General features: G+C 40.0%; 1 protein-coding gene across 3 annotated transcripts in view; it reads right to left on the minus strand.

The window, feature by feature from the left end:
- The window catches only part of LOC136881970 (gastrula zinc finger protein XlCGF57.1), a 67,075-nt gene that overhangs the window by 23,429 nt on the left and 22,954 nt on the right, over positions 1-20,692 (minus strand). For 2 of the 3 annotated variants that reach the window (XM_068229425.1, XM_068229423.1), the window contains exons 2-4: positions 18,006-18,088; positions 8,785-8,904; positions 6,177-6,235 (exon numbers count right to left, since the gene is read on the minus strand). In XM_068229425.1, coding sequence (XP_068085526.1) covers positions 6,177-6,235; positions 8,785-8,904; positions 18,006-18,074 — 248 coding nt within the window. In that variant the 5' untranslated portion in view covers positions 18,075-18,088. Of the gene's footprint in view, positions 1-3,563; positions 3,630-6,176; positions 6,236-8,784; positions 8,905-18,005; positions 18,089-20,692 lie in introns of those variants that run through there. The other variant, XM_068229424.1, reaches the window with a different exon arrangement.

Below are 20,692 nucleotides of genomic sequence, written 5' to 3' on the forward strand. Positions count from 1 at the left end.
ATCACCACTGTAAATTTATAATTCAAATTAAAGCTAGGCTTCATCAGATCCCCGATCATCATTGTCATAGGGCAAGTCTGGTGAAGCCTTGTAACAATAGAGGCATGACCTCTATTCGGGGTTTTGAAGGACCACCCTCCGAGTGACCAGAGGCAATAGGCACTCATTCCCGCTATTGCCTTAACATATAAGTGTAAGGGGGGAAAACCTAGGATGGCCTCCATTGCACATAATGGTGTAGTATTCAGTGCCCCTGTTATTCCTAGACACGCAAGTCTTTGGACACTGTTTAACTTGGTGGTCACAGTTTTACTCTCTGAACTTGGCCACCAGACTAAAGATGCATAGGTGATCGTGGGCCGTACAATAGAGATATAGAGCCACTGGACCACCTTAGGTCTTAGGCCCCAAGTCTTCCCGACGGCCCTGCGACAGGCCCACATAATCTTGCGAGCCTTATCCACCTTATAATCTATATGTTTCTTCCAGCTCAGTCTTGCCTCAAGGATTACCCCTAGGTACTTAACTGAGGTTGTCTTAGCTAGTTTTTTCCCAAATAGAAAAGGCTCTGACAGTCCGTCTAGCCTCCTCCTCCTGGAGACCTCTCCAGCAAATACATCACTCTCACCACTCATGTCAACAACTTTATCACTTTCCATGTCTCAACCAAGGTTTCGTCAGCAATGAAAAACCCACACATACACAATGGTCATCGAAAGAGTTAATTAATAAACGACACACAAGATCAGAATTAATATAGCAAGTTTCAATAGGTTAAATCGAAAAGAAATAACGATTTTTCTTAACGCATCCGAAACAGAATAACATTCCCAGTTCTATCTCACCTGTGCTTTTTTCCAGATGAGATATCCTGATCGAGCACGTCTCTGCTACCATTTACTGAGCCACACGCCCCCACCCCCTCGATCTCACATAAATACATAGACAACGAGGAGAATAGAAGAGGAAACTACACTTGAACCGCAACCAAGAAGGGCGAACGACAGTGCCCTGAACTGGAAATGTTATTCACCTAAATCAGTACAAGCTTAAACTAACACTACTTTGAGTCAAAATCGGATAAGCGATAAATGGTAGTTTATTGAAAAGCAACATTAATTAAAGAATTAATTGAAATAGAAAATATAAGACTATAATTGGGTAATACATACGTATATGGGTTAGCCCGAATGACAATCAATCATGATATTCTGAACTCGACTTCGCATACAACATTTGCAAAGAGAAAAGCTTTAGGCTAGGCCTTAAATCGATTGCTCCCACTTATTGAGGGTCAATACTTAATTACAAGTCGGGAGTACCTTATCCATTTCACCCTTACTTTTTCTCGTATCTATATTTTTTTAACAATACCACGATCTCATTTCATTTGGTTCCAACACACCAAGGAGCACACAAAAAAAGGGGTCGACCCAAGAAAAGATAACCCCAGCGGGCAAGGAGAAAAAGATACACCAGGAAAAGAACGGAAAATGAATCAGTCAGATAAACATGGGCCAGCGTGTGGCCAAGAAGGAAATAAATCAACATGGCAACGTCCAGGTCGAAAAAGATCGGGGCGCGCACTAAATGAGTAGAAGAGATAGTAATCGAGAGAAAAGGGGGGAAAAAGAACTGTAAAATGTAAATTCAATAGACCGACACTTCATCTAAATACCCGGCTCATTCATTTAATCATTCATTCAGCCATGCGGCAGATAACAGTGATCACTAGTGCTAGTAGGTAAATCCGGCCAACTCTCAGAGTGCAACACAACCAAAAGTTAATAAGGACAAAAGTCATTAGCGTTCCATTCACCGCAAACGTCAGCGACACATGGCCACACGTAGATCACCCTCAAATATCGCTGCGTATGGCCAGAATAAGTCATCCGATCGACACACAACCCATAATTCCAACCGGGGGCAAAGACGTTTCGTCGAAAAGCCCATTATAATAGACAGAGGCTCAGATTTAGTTGCACTACAATTATATCAACAACGCACACAAACACATACAATCCAATCTCCGAGTATCAAGACGAGTTTTCGGCCGGCCAAAATAAAAGTAAAAGTAAAGGAAAAGGATCATACACAAGAGATGCAAATTCAAACTGGTACATTACCCTCAATATCAATCTTCAGAACACGTTAATCGTGCAGTTATTTAGCACGGTTTTAAATCTAAAATACATCCATTTGAAAGGTAATAACATTGCTCCTGAGTGTGAGGGCTCCATATAATTATTCTTCTCCATCAGCAGGACAAAATAAATATCCAGGAGAAGATGGTTTAAAGACCTAGTCGAGACAAGATCATCAATGCTCTTGACAGAGGGGGCTGCCCTCTACCGATAAAAGCCGGAAACACATATAGTAACAGTTTGATACCTATTCAGTGAAACATTGGTAAGACATTATTTGGAAACCATGCTTGAGCAGCATGTTTCTTTTTACAGATGCTGAAATGTGATCAAAATTGTTTTGATAAAAAGGTCCGTAGTGGCAAGGGTTCAAGACCGGCTGGCAGCAAACAGGTCTTCGCCGTTAGTGGTTCAAATGCAGCCACCACACACTTGTAATGCCAATATGAACAAAGACTGTTTGAAGGATTTCCAGAACGAAGTGTACTGCCACCAGCAGAAAGCAACAATCAGGCAAGATCAGAACGTCCTCCTCAACAGCTCTACAGTGTTTCTGCTATATGAGGTGGGGCCAGTGTCAGGTTAACTTTAGGCTCCAGGTTCGATGCAACAGCTGTTCTGGTGACAAACACCACACAGCTTGCTCAGTGCCTAGGGACACGCTGGTCAGCAGAAAGCAACAATCAGGCAAGATCAGAACGTCCTCCTCAACAGCTCTACAGTGTTTCTGCTATATGAGGTGGGGCCAGTGTCAGGTTAACTTTAGGCTCCAGGTTCGATGCAACAGCTGTTCTGGTGACAACCACCACACAGCTTGCTCAGTGCCTAGGGACGCCCTGGTCAGCAGAAAGCAACAATCAGGCAAGATCAGAACGTCCCCCTCAACAGCTCTACAGTGTTTCTGCTATATGAGGTGGGGCCAGTGTCAGGTTAACTTTAGGCTCCAGGTTCGATGCAACAGCTGTTCTGGTGACAACCACCACACAGCTTGCTCAGTGCCTAGGGAGGCTCTGGTCAGCAGAAACAGTGGAGGAGGCATGCGGCCTGGCCTTCCACCCTTGCGTCCTGTCTACCAGGCCATAGCACAGGCTGGGAGGAAGGAGGCCCATTCCCTCATTCCCTCCCCCTGTGGGCATGGCTACATTCTCCAGGCACCCCATGGAGACCAGACAGTGCAGCACATCCTAGGTTTCCTTCCTGCATTGCTTGGTAGCTGGCAAGGCCTGTACTAGTCACAGCAACACCTAGGAGGAGTGATTTCCACTATAAACGGATCAGTTTGGAATTAGTTAATGAGTTGTGTACAATACAAATATTCTTAACTAACATTACCAATGAAATATTGCAGCCCACACCCTCACATGTACTATATAGAACTTGCTAGGTTTTACCTGTAAGCATCTTCTTATTTCTGCCTATGGGGTTTTCTCCTGGCCCGTACCCCAGAAGCACGCAACTTAATACCAAATCTGCCTGGTAGCATACCTGACACAGGGACAAACATGATACTTCCATTAGTATCAATACTTCCCAACACTGCTTCCTCTAAGAATTAACAGCATATCGGACGGGATGTACCTCGTGTTGATCATGCCAGGGGAGGGGAGTGGCTTCAGTTAGTGCTGCTCCAGCTTGCTGTGTTAGTTAACTTCAGTGAATGTATACAGCAAAAATCGAAACAAATACAGAATATTGGAGGATATTATGGTGCAAAGAAGTGAAATAAATGTCTTTCCTTTGTCCAATTTTGCAACATATGGGCAGTAAATACTCCATAAGGATCAAAATTGCACTGGAGAAAATAAAGTAACTTAGGAGATTAATAAGGTCCAAAATCAACTACGGGAACATCTGAAAATAAAGGTGGTAGTGTTCTGTACATCTACTGCCCCAATGAAACCCCAGAAAATGTACATTTTGTTTGAAATAAGAAATAAAACTTCGTACGCACACTGACTAAGTACCTGTCACAGGATACATAACAAAACTTTGCGGCCATTACACTGACGCAGCCTCATTTGAATTCTTTTTAATGTATCTCCAACCCTTGTCCAATTGTCACATGTGAGGTGATATGAATCATTGTAGAAAGTTTTAATGGCTGTAGTATGCCTGTCCTGATGTCATATTCAGCAGAGTTAGTGCGATGAAATCAGTGTTTTTAATACTTACTTGAACCATTTGTTGTTCCAAATCAAAATTGAAATACTGTAAACTGTTTATTTGCATGAAAAATCTTCAATATTGTCAGGATAATTGCAACAATTGCATCAGAGTTTAAATGTTTTACCTTACTATCACAAAGTGTACACGAGCGCTCACTGGATTAGTGTGGAATTGCACACAAGTGCGCGTTTCCACCTGTCACAAAGCCGTGTGGCAGTCCATAGCAACAGAGTGGTAAGCTCCAGTGTTACATGATTATCAATGAGCAGTAGAACACTAGAACTTCAAAATATTCCAGTATGTCTTGTTAGTCATAATAACACTAAAATAGTTCAATTTTGCAGTTAAGTTTACCAGTCTGATATTACTGTTAATGCGCTGAGGGGAAAAGTTGGAAACTTAATCATTTTCATTTTTATGTAGTATTCCCGTCCTGGCTACTGCCACATGGCTGACGAAAATTTCTGGAGAGAACACTGGAAATGTATGATGTGGTATATGATAGTAGGAACATAGAAGTGAAACCTGAAAATGTTGTCACTCTCACTTGTATCAGTACACCACATTATCCCGCCACATTGAACCTGCTGGTACATTCTGTTCTTGACTGTTTCCCATGATTAATGTAATGTTGTAAAAAATGAGTTCTAACATGGAAATAAGTTAATATTGATGTTTTTACAGCCTGTAAATTTAGACATGAAATAGGCTTGTGCCATGTCAAAAAAATAAGTTGAAACTCTTCACATTTCGCAGAGAACTTTGCTCAGCGTCTTCAGAAGAAAATCTCAGTTGTTCACGAGGAAGACTTCTACAATAATGAGGGCTTGAATATGAGATTGTTCTACCATTGGAGCTGTAGTTGTGCGCTCGTTCCTCACCAGGTGGCTCGCGTACGCTGGCGCAGTGCTCCAAGCAGGAGCCGATGAAGTTCATCACACCGTGTGTGTGTGAGGAGTAATGGATGGAGAGGACATCAGATGAATCAGGGATGCGGTAGAAGAAATAAATAGAACCTAATAAAATAAAATGCAATGAAAGACACCAGGAGAGAACAGAACACAGCTGAAGAATGGAAAGAAAGTTTGTATCATGTGAGAGTGGGGAGCAGGACTGGTGTATGTATGACATTAACACACAGCTTGAAATGAACCATCTGGTGATTATTGTACGAATTTGGAAATAACAATAGAGAAAGGACATGGAAGAAGAACTATCTACGTAAATCCTTAATGGCTGGCAACCACGTATTACTTGAAACTGTTATGAATTTTGCATATTTTCACAGCTTCCCGTATAATCCTAGACCTGTAGTGTTTAGTGGGGATAAGGGATTGAATATCAGCTATTTGCTGAATTGCCTGGCTGGTTGAGATGGATTTTCCTTTGGTGTTGCTTGATGCGAGTCCCAATGGACTGACATGTTTGGTCTCTGCATACCTTGCCACAAGTACAGGACATTTTGTACACCCTGGGGTGAAACAGTACGGACCTAAACTGGGAACAATTTTAGTGACGGTGCCAAACACAGTTTTTATATTGTGCTTGCAGAGGAACTTGGTGATTCGGTGTGTGGTATTGTGAATGTAAGGCAGGTAGGCAGTTCCCCTCACTTCTTCTTTCTGTGAGCTTTGCTTAGTTGTCTTTCTGGGATGCAGAGCTCTATGAATAAGTACATCGTTGCGATACGGCCTAAGCCCATAAGCCCACATGATGGAAATAAGTGTTTCCAGATGGATGTCGATATAATATGCTATAGTTCCATGTGTGACAAGAATGTCCTGCAGGTGTGAGTGCACCTTATTGTCTGTCACACAACCCCTTCTACAGACATTCATATGTTACATTACTTAGTCGACTACTTACTCATATACTGGTACATCACTCGTGCCACACTGCTGTTCATGAGTTTCTACCATCATATCCTGAAAAGAGATATTTATTTATTCATGTCGTCAGCAACATAATACACTGCACAAATATTTTCAAGAGGAAATAATGCAAGAGAGGGCAAAAACATTATGCAACGGGATATAACAGACAGATACTGGACAAGATACTTATAATATTTATGCAATATGAAAGAGGCTAAGTATTACAAATAGTTCTGATATTCTGCCATCTGGTAGTAGAAAAGAGAACATCAAAACTGATGTGTGGCAGCCCATATAGCATCCAATTGAAATACCTGCACAAATGCTGAGGCTATGAGTGATATTATTGCAGGGCCCTAAAAGCACTAATGACTACAGTCAATCCCCAATACATTGCCTACGATGAGCAACACACAGATATTCCTGATAAAAGTAGCATATAATGACACCCCTGCCACTGGTAGCACAGGTACAAAAGTGCCATGCAGTGTTAAAAGTGTACTTGATATATTGCCAACTGTTGATTTTAAATCATCGGAAGGAACATGGACAATTTAACTTCAAATAAAAAACAATAGCATGATATAGTGATTGAGGTTCTCATGGCTGGGGCTACAAATCATGGCAGTGTTTTCTGGGCTTGTAGGCTGGGTTCCAGGAGTTCCAGAGAGCTTTGCTGCTATCGAAGTCAGTCGCAACCCGTGACAATAATGAATGCAGACTTCGGTGAAACATAAGGACCACCATATGCTCATGCACCACATCCCACAAGGCGGAAAGAAACACTGGCATGATTTATAACTCTTATGGAGATGAAAGCACTTTCTTCAAAACGAGACTTAGGCCCAGCTCAGATAAAACTGAGGTATCTTGTTTAAAGAAGATGGCAAACAATGTAATTCAATCCTCAGGGACAGTAAATTTCCTAAACATTTGGGAATAACCCTGCATCACACCCTTTCTTTCAGACCAAAAAACATGAGAATACAGAGGCAAAAAAAAAAGAAAGTTGCAACATCTTCGAAAAACTTTGCGGTATATCTTGTGGTGCCTCTGCAAGAACACTAGGAAACTGTGCTACGAGTCTTGTCTTTTCTGTGGTTAAACAGCTCAACAATACCGTGCTCCAGTGTGGTTAAACAGGTAAACAATCTTGTGGTTCCGTGTGGTTAAACAGTTCAACAATACTGTGCTCCAGAGTGGTTAAGCAAGTAAACAATACTGTGCTCCAGTGTGGTTAAACAGCTCAACAATACTGTGCTCCAGAGTGGTTAAGCAAGTAAACAATACTGTGCTCCAGTGTGGTTAAGCAGGTAAACATTCTTGTGCTGCAGTGTGGTTAACAGCAAAAAATATTATGCTCCAGTGTGGTTAATAAGCTCAACAATACTGTGCTCCAGTGTGGTTAAAAAGCTCAACAATACTGTGCTCCAGTGTGGTTAAAAAGCTCAACAATACTGTGCTCCAGTGTGGTTAAACAGCTCAACAATACTCTGCTCCAGTGTGGTTAAACAGCTCAACAATACTGTGCTCCAGTGTGGTTAAACAGCTCAACAATACTGTGCTCCAGTGTGGTTAAGCAGCTCAACAATACTGTGCTCCAGTGTGGTTAAATAGCTCAACAAAAAACAATACTCTGCTCCAGTATGGTTAAGCAGCTCAACAATACTGCACTCCAGTGTGGTTAATCACCTCAACAATACTGTGGTTCAGTGTGGTTGAAGAGCTCAACAATGCTGTGCCCCAGTGTGGTTAAACAGGTAAACAATACTGTGCTCCAGTGTGGTTAAACAGCTCAACAATACTGTATGGTATCAAGTTAACAATATATCTGAATTTTGCTTATTTGAATCTTATGTTACATCACACACCATTAGCTGTGCTAAGCCCCATTACTACCTCCACCACACAACCAATCATTTACTTCCCCACTGTTCGTCACTTGACGATGGGTTCGCATCAGAAAACAACCTCAAATTTTAGTGATCAGTATAAAACTTTATTACAGAAGCCACTTCACACCAATCTGAAATTAATTTTTTATCTAAGTTTACTAGCCTGAAGCACCAGAATCATCACGTTCACTTGATGTGTAATATTGCTATCCTCAAAACCTGAGTCTTCCTTAGGAACATTCAGGATGGATTCATCGTCCAAATTTTGTACACTTGAAATAGACAAGCGAAACAAACAAGCCAACATCTACATCAAGCAGCCACAGGTTATGCAGAAAAGTGGCTGTGTTATCAATGCCTTAAAAGAAGAGCTCTCAACTTATGCTCATAACCAGTACATTTTATCCTTATAGAAGAGTCAAACAGTATTTTGCTGAAATGGCACCAACTATTTTTAGCTACAGTGAGAACATGCGCCCGTAGATTCTCTGACCTCTATCAGCAAGAATGAAAATAAAGCGCCTCTGGTTTCTATGGGTGGTATCTCAAGGGGTAAATTTTGTACTTAACAAAATCATCAGAAATAAACATTTGCTTCACTTCATGAGAACAATAAAACAGTTATAAATACCATGACAAAAAAGGTAGTCAGAAATTCCCAAAGCTTCCCCTCAGATAAGTGCATACAACAAGATAATATGTCACCTCATTATCATGTTCCTCCTTGACTATTACTTCTTCGACCTCTTCCACCTTTGGATCAGTCAAAAACTTCTCTGCTTCAACTTTTACTTTGCAATTGTCTCCTGAATCTCCACTTGGGTCCTGGAACAATAGGCAAGTGTCTTGAATTGAAGAATAATCTATGATAAGATATACACTCATTCAAAAACATATTTTTCTCTTTGCTAGCCCAGTGAATCAGACAGGCCTTACAGCAACTATGGGCTAGGGAACAGCTGAGTATCTTATAAAATGTTGCATTAATCATTCTTTTAACATGGTGAAAAAAAGTATGCTACCAGAATTTCCTAAGACTGTAGACAAGGTTTACAAAGAAGAAAAAGTGAAGATAAACAAAAATAAAATCAAAGATATTCAGAAATTCATGAAGTACATTCAAGAAGAAAGCACAGCTCTTTTTACGAGGAGATATTGAAGTGGCCAACTGCAAGTAGTGGTGATTCACTTGTGTTGCATTGCGATCTGATCCGAACATGTTTTGAAACAAGACTTTTTGTTTGAAATGAAATAGCGTATGGCTTTTAGTGCCGGGAGTGTCCGAGGACATGTTCGGCTCGCCAGATGCAGGTCTTTTGATTTGACACCCGTAGGTGACCTGCGCGTCGTGATGAGGATGAAATGATGATGAAGACGACACATACACCCAGCCCCCGTGCCAGCGAAATTAACCAATTAAGGTTAAAATTCCCGACCCTGCCGGGAATCGAACCCGGGACTCCTGTGACCAAAGGCCAGCACGCTAACCATTTAGCCATGGAGCCGGACTTTTTTTGTTTGAAAAAACAATTAGTATCATAAAAAAAATTAAAATCTTTTCCTATAGTGTAATTTCTTTTCAATTCATGTCATCATCATGTAATAAAACAATTGACTTAGTTGTCCGACCCGTTGGCTGAACGGTCAGCGTACTGGCCTTTGGTTCAGAGGGTCCCGAGTTCGATTCCCGGCCGGGTCAGGGATTTTAACCTTAATTGGTTAATTCCAATGGCACGGGGGCTGGGTGTATGTGTTGTCTTCATCATCATTTCATCCTCAACACGATGCGCAGGTCGCCTACGGGAGTCAAATAGAAAGACCTGCACCTGGCAAGCCAAACCCGTCCTGGGATATCCCGGCACTAAAAGCCATACGACATTTCGTTGACTTAGTTTACTTCCTGTTGATTTTCACTTATTTGATCAGGAAATAATAATTGTGTGACCAGGTGAGTTGGCCATATGGTTAGGGGCACACAGCTGTGAGCTTGCACCCGGGAGATAGTGGGCAGTTGGCAGTCTTGAAGAGGGTTTTCTGTGGTTTCCAATTTTCACACCAGGCTGTACCTTAATTAAGGCCACAGCTGTTTCCTTCCCATCCCTAGACCTCTCCCACCCCATTGTCACCATAAGATCTATCTGTGTTGGTGCAATGTAAAGCAAATTGTAAACAAATAATAATAATAATAATAATAATAATAATAATTGTGTCGTAAAAATAAATTCATTTTATCAGTAAAGTTACCGGAAACACACTGAAGAAGATGGAAATTGCAACACCCAGAAAGAGTCTTGCTACATTGCTGCAACTGAACATGCAGGACGAGTGTTTGGTTGTGATTCAATGATTATATTTTCAGGACCCTCTGACCGCAAGTTTGGACAAAAATCAATACAGGATGTGCCCAACATGAGCTGCAATACATTGATGAATTCGTCGAGGCATGGAGTCAATAAGGCCCTGGATCGCTTACTGAGGAATTGTGGTCCATGCTTGCTGCACTGCACGAGTCAGTTGTTCCAAAGTTGTGGGTGGCTGAGGACGGTTGGCCAGTTGTCGACCCATCATGTACCACACATGCTCAATAGGACTGAGGTCCGGGGATCTGGCGGGCCATTCTAAGGTTGTGATGTCGTAGAGAGCTTCTCTGGAGATGTGTGCATTGTGAATCCAGGCATTGTCCTGCTGAAACATCCCATTAGCAATGTTCACCATCATAGGGACAACCACTGGATTGAGTACCCTATCAACGTACTGTCGAGCAGTCATAGTGCCCTCAACAAGCACTAATTGTGATTTCACATTATAGCCAATAGCTCCCCAGACCATAATGCTTGGTGTTGGCCCTGTGTGCCTCTCGACAATAAGATCTGGGCGGCCCCTCTCCCCGGCATGTCGGCGCACACGATTCCGGCGATCACTGCGGTCAAGACAGAAGCGCGATTCATCACTAAAGACGACCCTATGCCATTCGTCGGCCCACGTCGATCTTTCTCGACACCAGGCCAGCCTTACACATCGCTGTTGTGGGGTCAATGGAACACCTTCTGCAGGGACATGGGCTCGTAAGCCAGCTGTACACAGCCAATTACCAACTGTTTGTTGTGTAACGTGGAGTGCCACAGCTGCTCGAATTTGCGCTGCTGTTGCATGGGGTTCCATCCAGGCCATTCGAATGATGCGGCGATCCTCTCTCACAGTTGTCTGTTGTGCTGGGCCTGCACCAGGTCTACAAGTGTGGGTACCTTCATTTGACCACTGCTGCCATACACATTGTACCGTAGATGCCTGTCGGCCAACACGTGCAGCGACAGTCCTTAGCAATAATCCAGCCTCACACAACCCCATTATCTAAGCTCTCTCAAACAGCAACAGTTGTTGATAGCGTGTTCTCTGTCGTCGAAGCATGTTTCATGGGGAACACTTCACTGCACAGACTGCAAGTCAACTACGCTACATCAGAGTCCGTATACTGGAGTTGATTCCTCCGCGACCAATCACATGGGGAGACCTGTAGCAATAATCCAATGCGTCTAAAACTTTGATCATTTGCATACCTATATGGCATCGTTCCATATCTTGAAAATCAACACAAACGACCAATGCCTTCATGGTGTTGCAATTTCCATTTTCTTAAGTGTATGTTTAATTCCATCACCAACAAAAGAAAGGAACTACGTTGTTTTCCGAAAATAATTATTTCTCTAATCCCTCATTAAATACATCAGTTGTCTTAAGTGCATAATAATTATAAGAGGCCATATATCAAATGGTAAAAAAAATTAAATTTTTCAGCAATGCACTTTATTAACAATTTAGATTTTTCTTCCTCTCAACTGACAGATTCAATTAAGCATTTCAATTTCAGCATGTGCCTGGAGGGCTGCTGACATTGCAGTTCAAATCCACAACCTCCTAAATTCAACATAAAAGCTACACTTAGGCAACTCACACTTTGTACTGCCAGTGAAGTTAATTGAAATTTTTGTATAACATCTCACCTTCATTGCATACATTTTTTTATATCAAGCTTAATGATTTAAAGAAAAATTGTTTCACCTTGTACCATCACAGATATGTCTAGAAGTGGGAGGAAAGCGACCGCTGCTCAGCCCGAAGGCCTACAGGTTACTTCATTCTGGTTCCGAATTTACTTCAAATATCTAAGATGAAATTCTAAAAGAATTCAATTATATAAAGTCCACTTGTTCAATACACTTCTGCCATTTAATGTATGATCTGTTTAAAAAGTTACATAGTTGTTTGAAAAACTATGCAACACAACATCGGAACGGTCGCCAGTCAGTATGGAGGTCAACACCGACCCAACCTGATCTATATAAACATAGGGCTGGAGGAAAGAGGACATGCTAGCTATACTTGTAATCTCCGTGAGGCAATATAAGATTTTTCAAAAATTTCACTCCGTTTCCAGAAACATGAAAAACTAGAACAACATCTAACTGTCTTCACAATACTTTAAGTACTTCCTCCAGCCAACCAATATTGTATTAAATATGGTTGGACCAATACTTACAACTAAATTCATCCAAGTTTGAATCCACATACATTTTTAACAGATTTCCATTGTATTTTTTAGTGTGTTTTTAATACTGAAGCCATGTACATTTTAAACATAAACTTCCATTGTATTTGTTGATTGTATTTTACCTCAGATTTTTTATGTATCACTGTTTTTGTTATATGTCTTTCTTCGTTATTTTAGCTGATGAAGACCTCTAGGCTAGGTCGAAACCTGTCCTAGGCGTTTTTTTAAACAACTACGTAACTTTTCAAACAAACAATTTATTAAATGGCAGAAGTGTACTGAACAGGTGGACTTTATATAATCAAATCCTTTAGAATTTCATCTTATATTACAAGGTGTCATGTAGTCAGCGCGGCGAATCCTCTCGGCTGATTCAGACATATAAAATGGGGCTCATGCCTGGGGCTAGGTACACCTCTCAATTCATATGATAATAAGCATGGCATGCGATGATCTCCCAAATGCTGGTGATACATTTACATTATCAGGAGGATAAGTTTGTGTCAGGACTTAGGCTGAGAGGAAATAAGAACTGTCCCTGCATCCTCATTCTGTCGGTTCCTCTTCCCTCATTAATCTGTCAATGTTTCTCATTATGTCTTAAAATTGCTCTCATTTCTCAAAAAGAAAACCATACTCTTCAATGTTGGCTCAGTTGAATGTAACTTAAAAGCTCTTTAGTGTATCAAACACAAAAGTTAAATATAAATATTACACTATGACATACCTGTAAAAAACATTATTAACCTTTTCACTAACGAGTTTTGATGACCAGCCAAACCCTCTGGGCCAGTTTTTTTTTTATGGAAGAAGCACTTTTATAGAAAAATTGTTACTGATACTATGAATGGAACGGATATCATCTCCTTAGCCCCGCAGCCAAATATGGGTTTGGGGACGAAGTGAGATTATACTTTACAGCATATTTTTACAGCCAGATGCCCTTTCCGATGCAAAGCTCAGTTGAGAAGATAATGAATATGAAATGAATGCAGGTCCGTGAAATTGGGTAAGACTGAGCTCGATAGCTGCAGTCGCTTAAGTGCGGCCAGTATCCAGTAATTGGGAGATAGTGGGTTTGAACCCCACTGTCGGCAGCCCTGAAGATGGTTTTCCGTGGTTTCCCATTTTCACACCAAGCAAATTCTGGGGCTGTACCTTAATTAAGGCCACAGTCGCTTCCTTCCCATTCGTAGGCCTTTCCTATCCCATCGTTGCCATAAGACCTGTCTGTGTCGGTATGACGTAAAGCAAATAGCAAAAAAAAAATTTGGGTAAGGAAGTGGAAGGGACCGTCCCGGCATTTACTTGGGAGTGCAAAAGGGAGAGCACAAAAAAATGATATTATAACTGAAATATAATATAAAATTGTTGATCCAAGAACTGATATTAAAATCATTAACATTTAGTGAAGGAAGAATTCATCTGAGCAGGAGGTGACTTTGTCTCGCACTTTCTTGCAGTTCAATATCGACACCTAGATATTCTCCATATTTGTTATCAAAATATAGCTCTCCAGAATCACTATTTATGAGGAAGCATTCAATTTCTTTGTCAACAAGAGATGAATGTATACTTCAACACGCCCTGATGGCTAAACATTAGCATGAAAGATGTTACACTCCAACGAAGCTGATCACTTTCAAAACACCCAAAATTGAGTGGTATATCTACCGTACAGAATGTGATTGAGCATTTCCATGGAATTTCAAACCATAACATATATGAGATCGGTGTCAATAACGTATATAAACGGGTTTGGTGTTGAGTGGGTTAAACAAGGAAAAGTTTAATAGTTCAATAGTGTATTTAACAATACAGCACTGCAGGCTTAAGTTAAAACATGACCTGCTATGAAATTTACTTGTGATGAATAATACGTCTAGTACCTGCTATACTTAAAAACAGTATTCTTTAAAAATTTATGTTGATAAATTTGCTGCCAATATAAAAAGGCATAAAATCAATACCATTATGAAACAATTAGGAATATCATAATCTGATGATGCTTATTGTTTAAAGGGACCTAACATCTAGTTCATCAGCCCCTAATGATATGATGTAACAGAACCCCATGGCACTACAGCCCTTGAATGGCCTTGGCCTACCAAGTGACTGCTGCTCAGCCTGAAGGCCTGCAGATTACAAGGTGTCATGTGGTCAGCACGACGAATCCTCTCGGCCATTTTTCTTGGCTTTCTAGACCGGGGTCGCCATCTCACCGTCAGATAGCTCCTCAATTCTAATCACGTAGGCTGAGTGGACCTTGAACAAGCCCTCAGGTCCAGGTAAAAATCCCTGATCTGGCCAGGAATCGAACCCGGAGCTCCAGGTAAGAGGCAGGCATGCTACCCCTACACCATGGAGCCGGGAATCATTATGAAATTATAATAATCAATGGAACTAATTTGCAATGCTGTATTTTCTGATACAATGATAGACAATATATATCACAATGGAATAAGGCACTGCCTTAAAGTATGGTGGTATATATCACTCAAGTCAGAAGTTAAAATAACACATTAAAATACACAAAAATAAACCAAAATAGCGTCAATGGAATAAAAGCGTGGTTAAAAATAAAATAAAAAGTAATAGAAAATATACTTTTATACATGGTAAAAGAGCCCTCATAAAACGGATGACGAGGTCTGTTGATTGCTCATCATCAATACCACAATTTCTGAGAGAGTAAGACAAAGATCAATCACTGCACCCTACCTCACTTGGTTTTGAAACAGCCCCTACTTGCTTGCACTAACATTTTGTAAATGTACGATCCGAAATTTAATTCACTCAGAAGTAGGGTTGCCAGTTTTTAAAGATGACAATAAGGGAGATATAAAAACCGGAAAGGTACTATAGAGTTGATTTATGTATTTTAATTGGAAGTGATAGCTCTCCTCCATGGACCACAAGATGATTGATTCAAATCAAACAGAGATGTCTGGATGGTTGTTGGGCGGAAAATGTCTCATTTATCACTCCACATCAGATGTTGTAGGTAAAACTACCTCTGGTAACAGATTTGATGGGGGATACTACAAGATTGATTGAAATTCAGTCCCAATGCTGCCTGCTGTAGTAAAGCAGATGTGCAGATAGCTTAAATGTGGCTGAGGTTACAGAATTATTATTACTGGCCACTTTTCTAATTACTTGGGATCAGCACTAATATAGGCCAAGCCCAGCTTTACATCCAGTCTGCCTTCCCGTCAGCAACCCTACGTGGAGGGAAGTGTTACTGTGGTGCATCAAGCACCTTGCCAGATCTTATCAGCTGACAATTTGGCCAAAGTATGGGTAATACTGGTACAGATTAAGTTGTTTCATATATCCAATTCAATCTTATTTTCTGTTTTTGCGATTGAGAAATGATCACAACATAAAATCAGGGCCAGTTTTCCTTCATAAACAGGACCATACAGGATTGGAAGAAATTACCTGCAGCAGTCTTTGACAGATTCCCTCCCGGTATCAAATCAATTAAGAAGACCATTGTGCTAGTGTAAAGTGAAAAGTAAAAGTTGTAATTTCCTTCTGGATTTAGAATGTAAAACCAGTAGCATTTCTTGTAATATTCTAGTTGTTGTTTCATTATGTTTTAACGTTACTTTATTATTGCACTACTGTACATGACCATTGCCACCAGGAAATTTTTCAACTGCAATGTATTTGTTAATAATAATAATAATAATAATAATAATAATAATAATAATTGTACCGGGCGGTACACCTCCACGCCGCTAATTTAAAATTTGCGCCAGTTGAAACTCCTCTGCTGGAGGAAGTCTGAACTTTATCTACGCTATTAATTCTCTACTTTCTCAGAAGATGTCACCACGTGGAAAATTTTGAGTTTTTGAACTGTGTCATTTTTTATGTGTTTTTGTTTCGCTTGAAGTAAGAAGTGTGAACCTTCTCTTCTAGAGGACACTACTGAAGACCAACAATAGTGCACCCTAGTGCGGAGTCAAAGAACTATTTTGTTGGAGAAATTTTTATTTCAAATGTTTGTTCTTTGCTAAATTTCTTTCAGTAATTGGTTAAGTTGGCAATATTAACCCCTTCTTTCCCCTTGTTTTAAATCTAGCCTATCCCGAATTTCTTAAATTAATTTTCCACCAATTATGTGTTTCTTCTTAGTATTGTGTAGGGGGTTTATTGATGAACCAATAAAATCCTCGTGGGAGGGTGTTCTCATTCCTCTAACGCCTAGAACCTTCCGCGAGAGTATATAAACTGCTGATTTTAGGGTCTCCGGGCCACTTCTGTTCCTTCTCTCAGTGTGTAAAGTACATAGCAGGAGGCGGGAAGCGCCTCTTTCTTCGGCAGCGGTCAACAACAAGGTAATGGCCAATTAATAACTTCTTTCTTTCCTAGCTCAGCAGTTTAACTCTCGGGGCGGGTTCGAAGCGTTCCACCATGTAACCTTTTCCTAAAATGTAACTACTCTTTTCATCTATTCTCTTTTAAAGCTACATACTGGGATAGAGAGTGCTAACCCTCTCGAGCTCCCACTCATATTGTTTTGAGGTGAACTTATTTTTCTCAACCTATTCTTCGTTAACGTAAAACAAATTGTTCTCTTCTTAAGTCACCTCTTTAGTATGGGATTAGCCCTTGCATTAACGGCCTAGTGCCAAGTAGGTCTTAATCAAAGTGTATTAGGAGTGCAAGTTCGCCTCCTCTCAAATTGTTATTTTAGAGGTCATTTAATTAACCTTTTCTCACTTAATAGACCTCAGTAGATTGGGTATTTTACCCCTGTGTTTATGTCCGTTGAGGACAGCTTGAAGGTGGAGTTTGGTGTGGCCTGGGAGAGGCTTAAATTTGAGAGCGAGTGGCTCTTTTGAAAATTGAGCGTTGTATGCCTCGTGGAGGCTTTTCAGTGTAATTTGGAGCAAGGGCTCCTAGGCATGAATGGGGTTTTCTGCCCCTCTGTTGAAACTTGTGTTTGGGGTAAAACTGAGCTGATTGCCCAAGCATTGTGAAGTCAGGGCGTGAAGCCCAAATCCTGTAAATATTGTAACTACCCTTTTGACTTGCTACTTTGTACCTGCCATGCTTGTTATTTATTTGTTTTTGAAAAGAAAATATAACCTTGTTAAATTTTAAATTAATTTTACTTTCGTAGCTTGAGACCCGTTCACACCCGCACCTTCTTTCACCTCTACCTACCACGGAAAACTCCGTAACAATAATAATAATAATAATAATAATAATAATAATAAATTCTGATCCCAAGAGTTTTGGTGTATCCTGTTACTTACTGAAGGGAATGTGTTTAGTACACTGATGACATGATGCATCTCTGTAATAGCATTGCATACTTTGGTAATATCAAACAATATATGACATTAAAAAGTTAACTTACGGTGCAACAGGGTTCTTCTCTATCAGACTGCCAACTTGGCTCACACTTGACGAGGAAAGGCACCTCCATAGCTTTAAGAGAATCTGAAGAACAAAACAGTAAACATATGGTACATGTCATCTAAAAGAAACCAGTAATGACACCTTCATCCTGGAACAGCTACAAAAAGAAGGGTTACAAATCTATCAATATCAAAAAAGCAAAGTTTGATTGTATTCTACAAATTCAGTAAATACATTTACATTATTTTTTGTATACAGAGTCTCTCTTATAAACTCAGACCGAGTTCTCTGTGCTACAGCAGCTGCCTCAGCCCAACTTACATCGCGCGCGGCTGCCCTGCTTTAAGTGTGTATACAATCTTCTATGAAATTTTACCTTATATAAGATGCTGGAAGTGAAATCCTTCATAATGAGGGACTTTATAAACACCATTACGATTTTCTGTACACCAATAGCGAGAGTTATGACTGCTGACATGAGCACTAAGATGAAACCAGGCCTCATCCGGAAAGAACATGAGCTCTGGGTCGAATAAATGATCATTCAATGATGCAAGATACAATTCACAATATCTCACTCTTGTGGCTGGATCAGCAGGTTTTAAACCATGGGCCCGTGTAAACCTATACAGTTTGATGTGTAACAGTTTTGTAGCTTTGTGTTCAGAAGAAACCGAAACCTCTACTTGTTGTGTTAATTTTGTGAGTGATTTATTCCCTGACCGTTCAAGATTCGCACCAATGTCATCTAGCTTTTCCTCTGTTAAAACTGTTCGTGTGAGCACTGAGCCAGCAGTTTCAAATTTATTTACAATTACATGAATCTGTGCTCATGAAGGTGGCACTTCACTAGGAAATTGCTGAACAAATGCATTGCCTACCCGTCGAGCAGACTCGAACTTAAAATAACTTTAACATATGAAAATATGGTGTTGCAATGATAGCTATCTCAACATGTTAACAGCTGAAATTCAGACTGGCTACTGATGATAGGTCAGACAAGTGCACACTCCTGGCAAGGTCAAGAACTATGCACGCGCCGCCCATAGAACTGCTTAGGTTTTGGAAAGTAGAAATGCTGCTGGATGGTCTGGGTTTATAAAAGAAACTCTGTATGTTTCAGGCTGTTTGTAAGTCTATGAACAAAATGTTGTACTTTTATCTGTCTCTTTGTATGCTTATAGCTGGAAAACTGCTGGGGGTATTTAATTCAAACCTTTTCTTAAAATATACCAACCCAAGGAGTCAGGATCAGAAAATATTTCTGCTTTATGCATGGTTGATCAATATTTTAAGCTTATTGTGTTCCTATTCAAAACATGTGTTGGAACAATTTTGGACAATTATCTTTGAAAAAACAAGTGTTACACTGCATGTAAGTACTGTACTACCACTCCACTATCTTTTCTCTTAATTGTATCATAGAGTTGTGCTTCTCCACATTGAAATAACACTTGGATAAGATTTCACTGACTGCTTCTGATTTTAATTTGCTTCTATGAACTGAATTTTTTCTCATCAAGGGATAAGAGTTGTATTTTTTTTTTCCCTGCTGTATTCACTAACAAATGGAAGAACTGAACAACACTCATGTTATAGAACAAGTGTGCTTAGACTGCTAGAGAAACAGGAGAACAGTTTTGAAAGTGTTATTTGTTTTTACGTCCCAATAACTAATTTTACAGTACTGAATTTTTTCTCATCAAGTGATAAGAGTTGTAGCTTTTTCCCTGCTGTATTCACTAACAAACGGAAGAACTGAACAACACTCGTGTTACAGAACAAGCGTGCTTACACTGCTAGAGAAACAGGACAACAGTTTTGAAAATGTTATTTGTTTCTACATCCCAGTAACTAATTTTACAGTTTTTTCAGAGACGCCAAGGTGCCGTAATTTAGTCCCACACAAGATCTTTTACATGCAAGTAAATCTACCAAGGGTTATAAACTTCCTAAAACAATGTGTATCACTTAACTTGACACCTAATTTTCTAAAAAGCAATAAAAGGTAACATCGGATCTCACCCCAAACTGTCAAAACTCAAAATAGAACCAACAAAATATAGTTAAGTGACAAAATTAAATTCTTCTAGGGAAACAAAATTTATTTAAAACATAAATTATATGTCACTCACCTCGCAGTGACTAAACTACTTTCAAGCGCACAATGGACACTTTTCTATCACCAAGTAGAAAATAAATTATTCCACAAACTATCCAGGAAACAATCAAATTTGGAGAAAAACTAAACAGGCTAAAAAACTCCCAACTACATAACAATCAAAATAGAAACTTTAACAGAAACATAGACAATTGTAAGCAGTTTCACCCATCTGTTGTAAATCTATCAAACACACCCTTAGGTGAATTTGAACACTCAACTTTAGCCAAAGGACCCAAACACAAATGGCCCAATTTGAACAATATCAACATAGCCACCATGATTACAGAATCAGAGCTAGCCATAAGCAAAAGGCCAGAAGGTACACAAAATGAAGTTAGAACCAATGTTAAAAGGAAACTGAACAACATCCTCTCCAACTCAAACAACCCCTACGAATGATCTCAATAATAAAGAAAAAATAGCAGAACAAAAGCGCATATACACCCTCAAAAAGAAAATCAATGACAACAAACTTATCGTAACCACAGCTGACAGAGGCAATGCAACAGTGATTACAGATA

The sequence above is a fragment of the Anabrus simplex genome, chromosome 10 (genome assembly GCF_040414725.1).
Source record: "Anabrus simplex isolate iqAnaSimp1 chromosome 10, ASM4041472v1, whole genome shotgun sequence".
NCBI classification, from domain to species: Eukaryota; Metazoa; Arthropoda; class Insecta; order Orthoptera; family Tettigoniidae; genus Anabrus; species Anabrus simplex.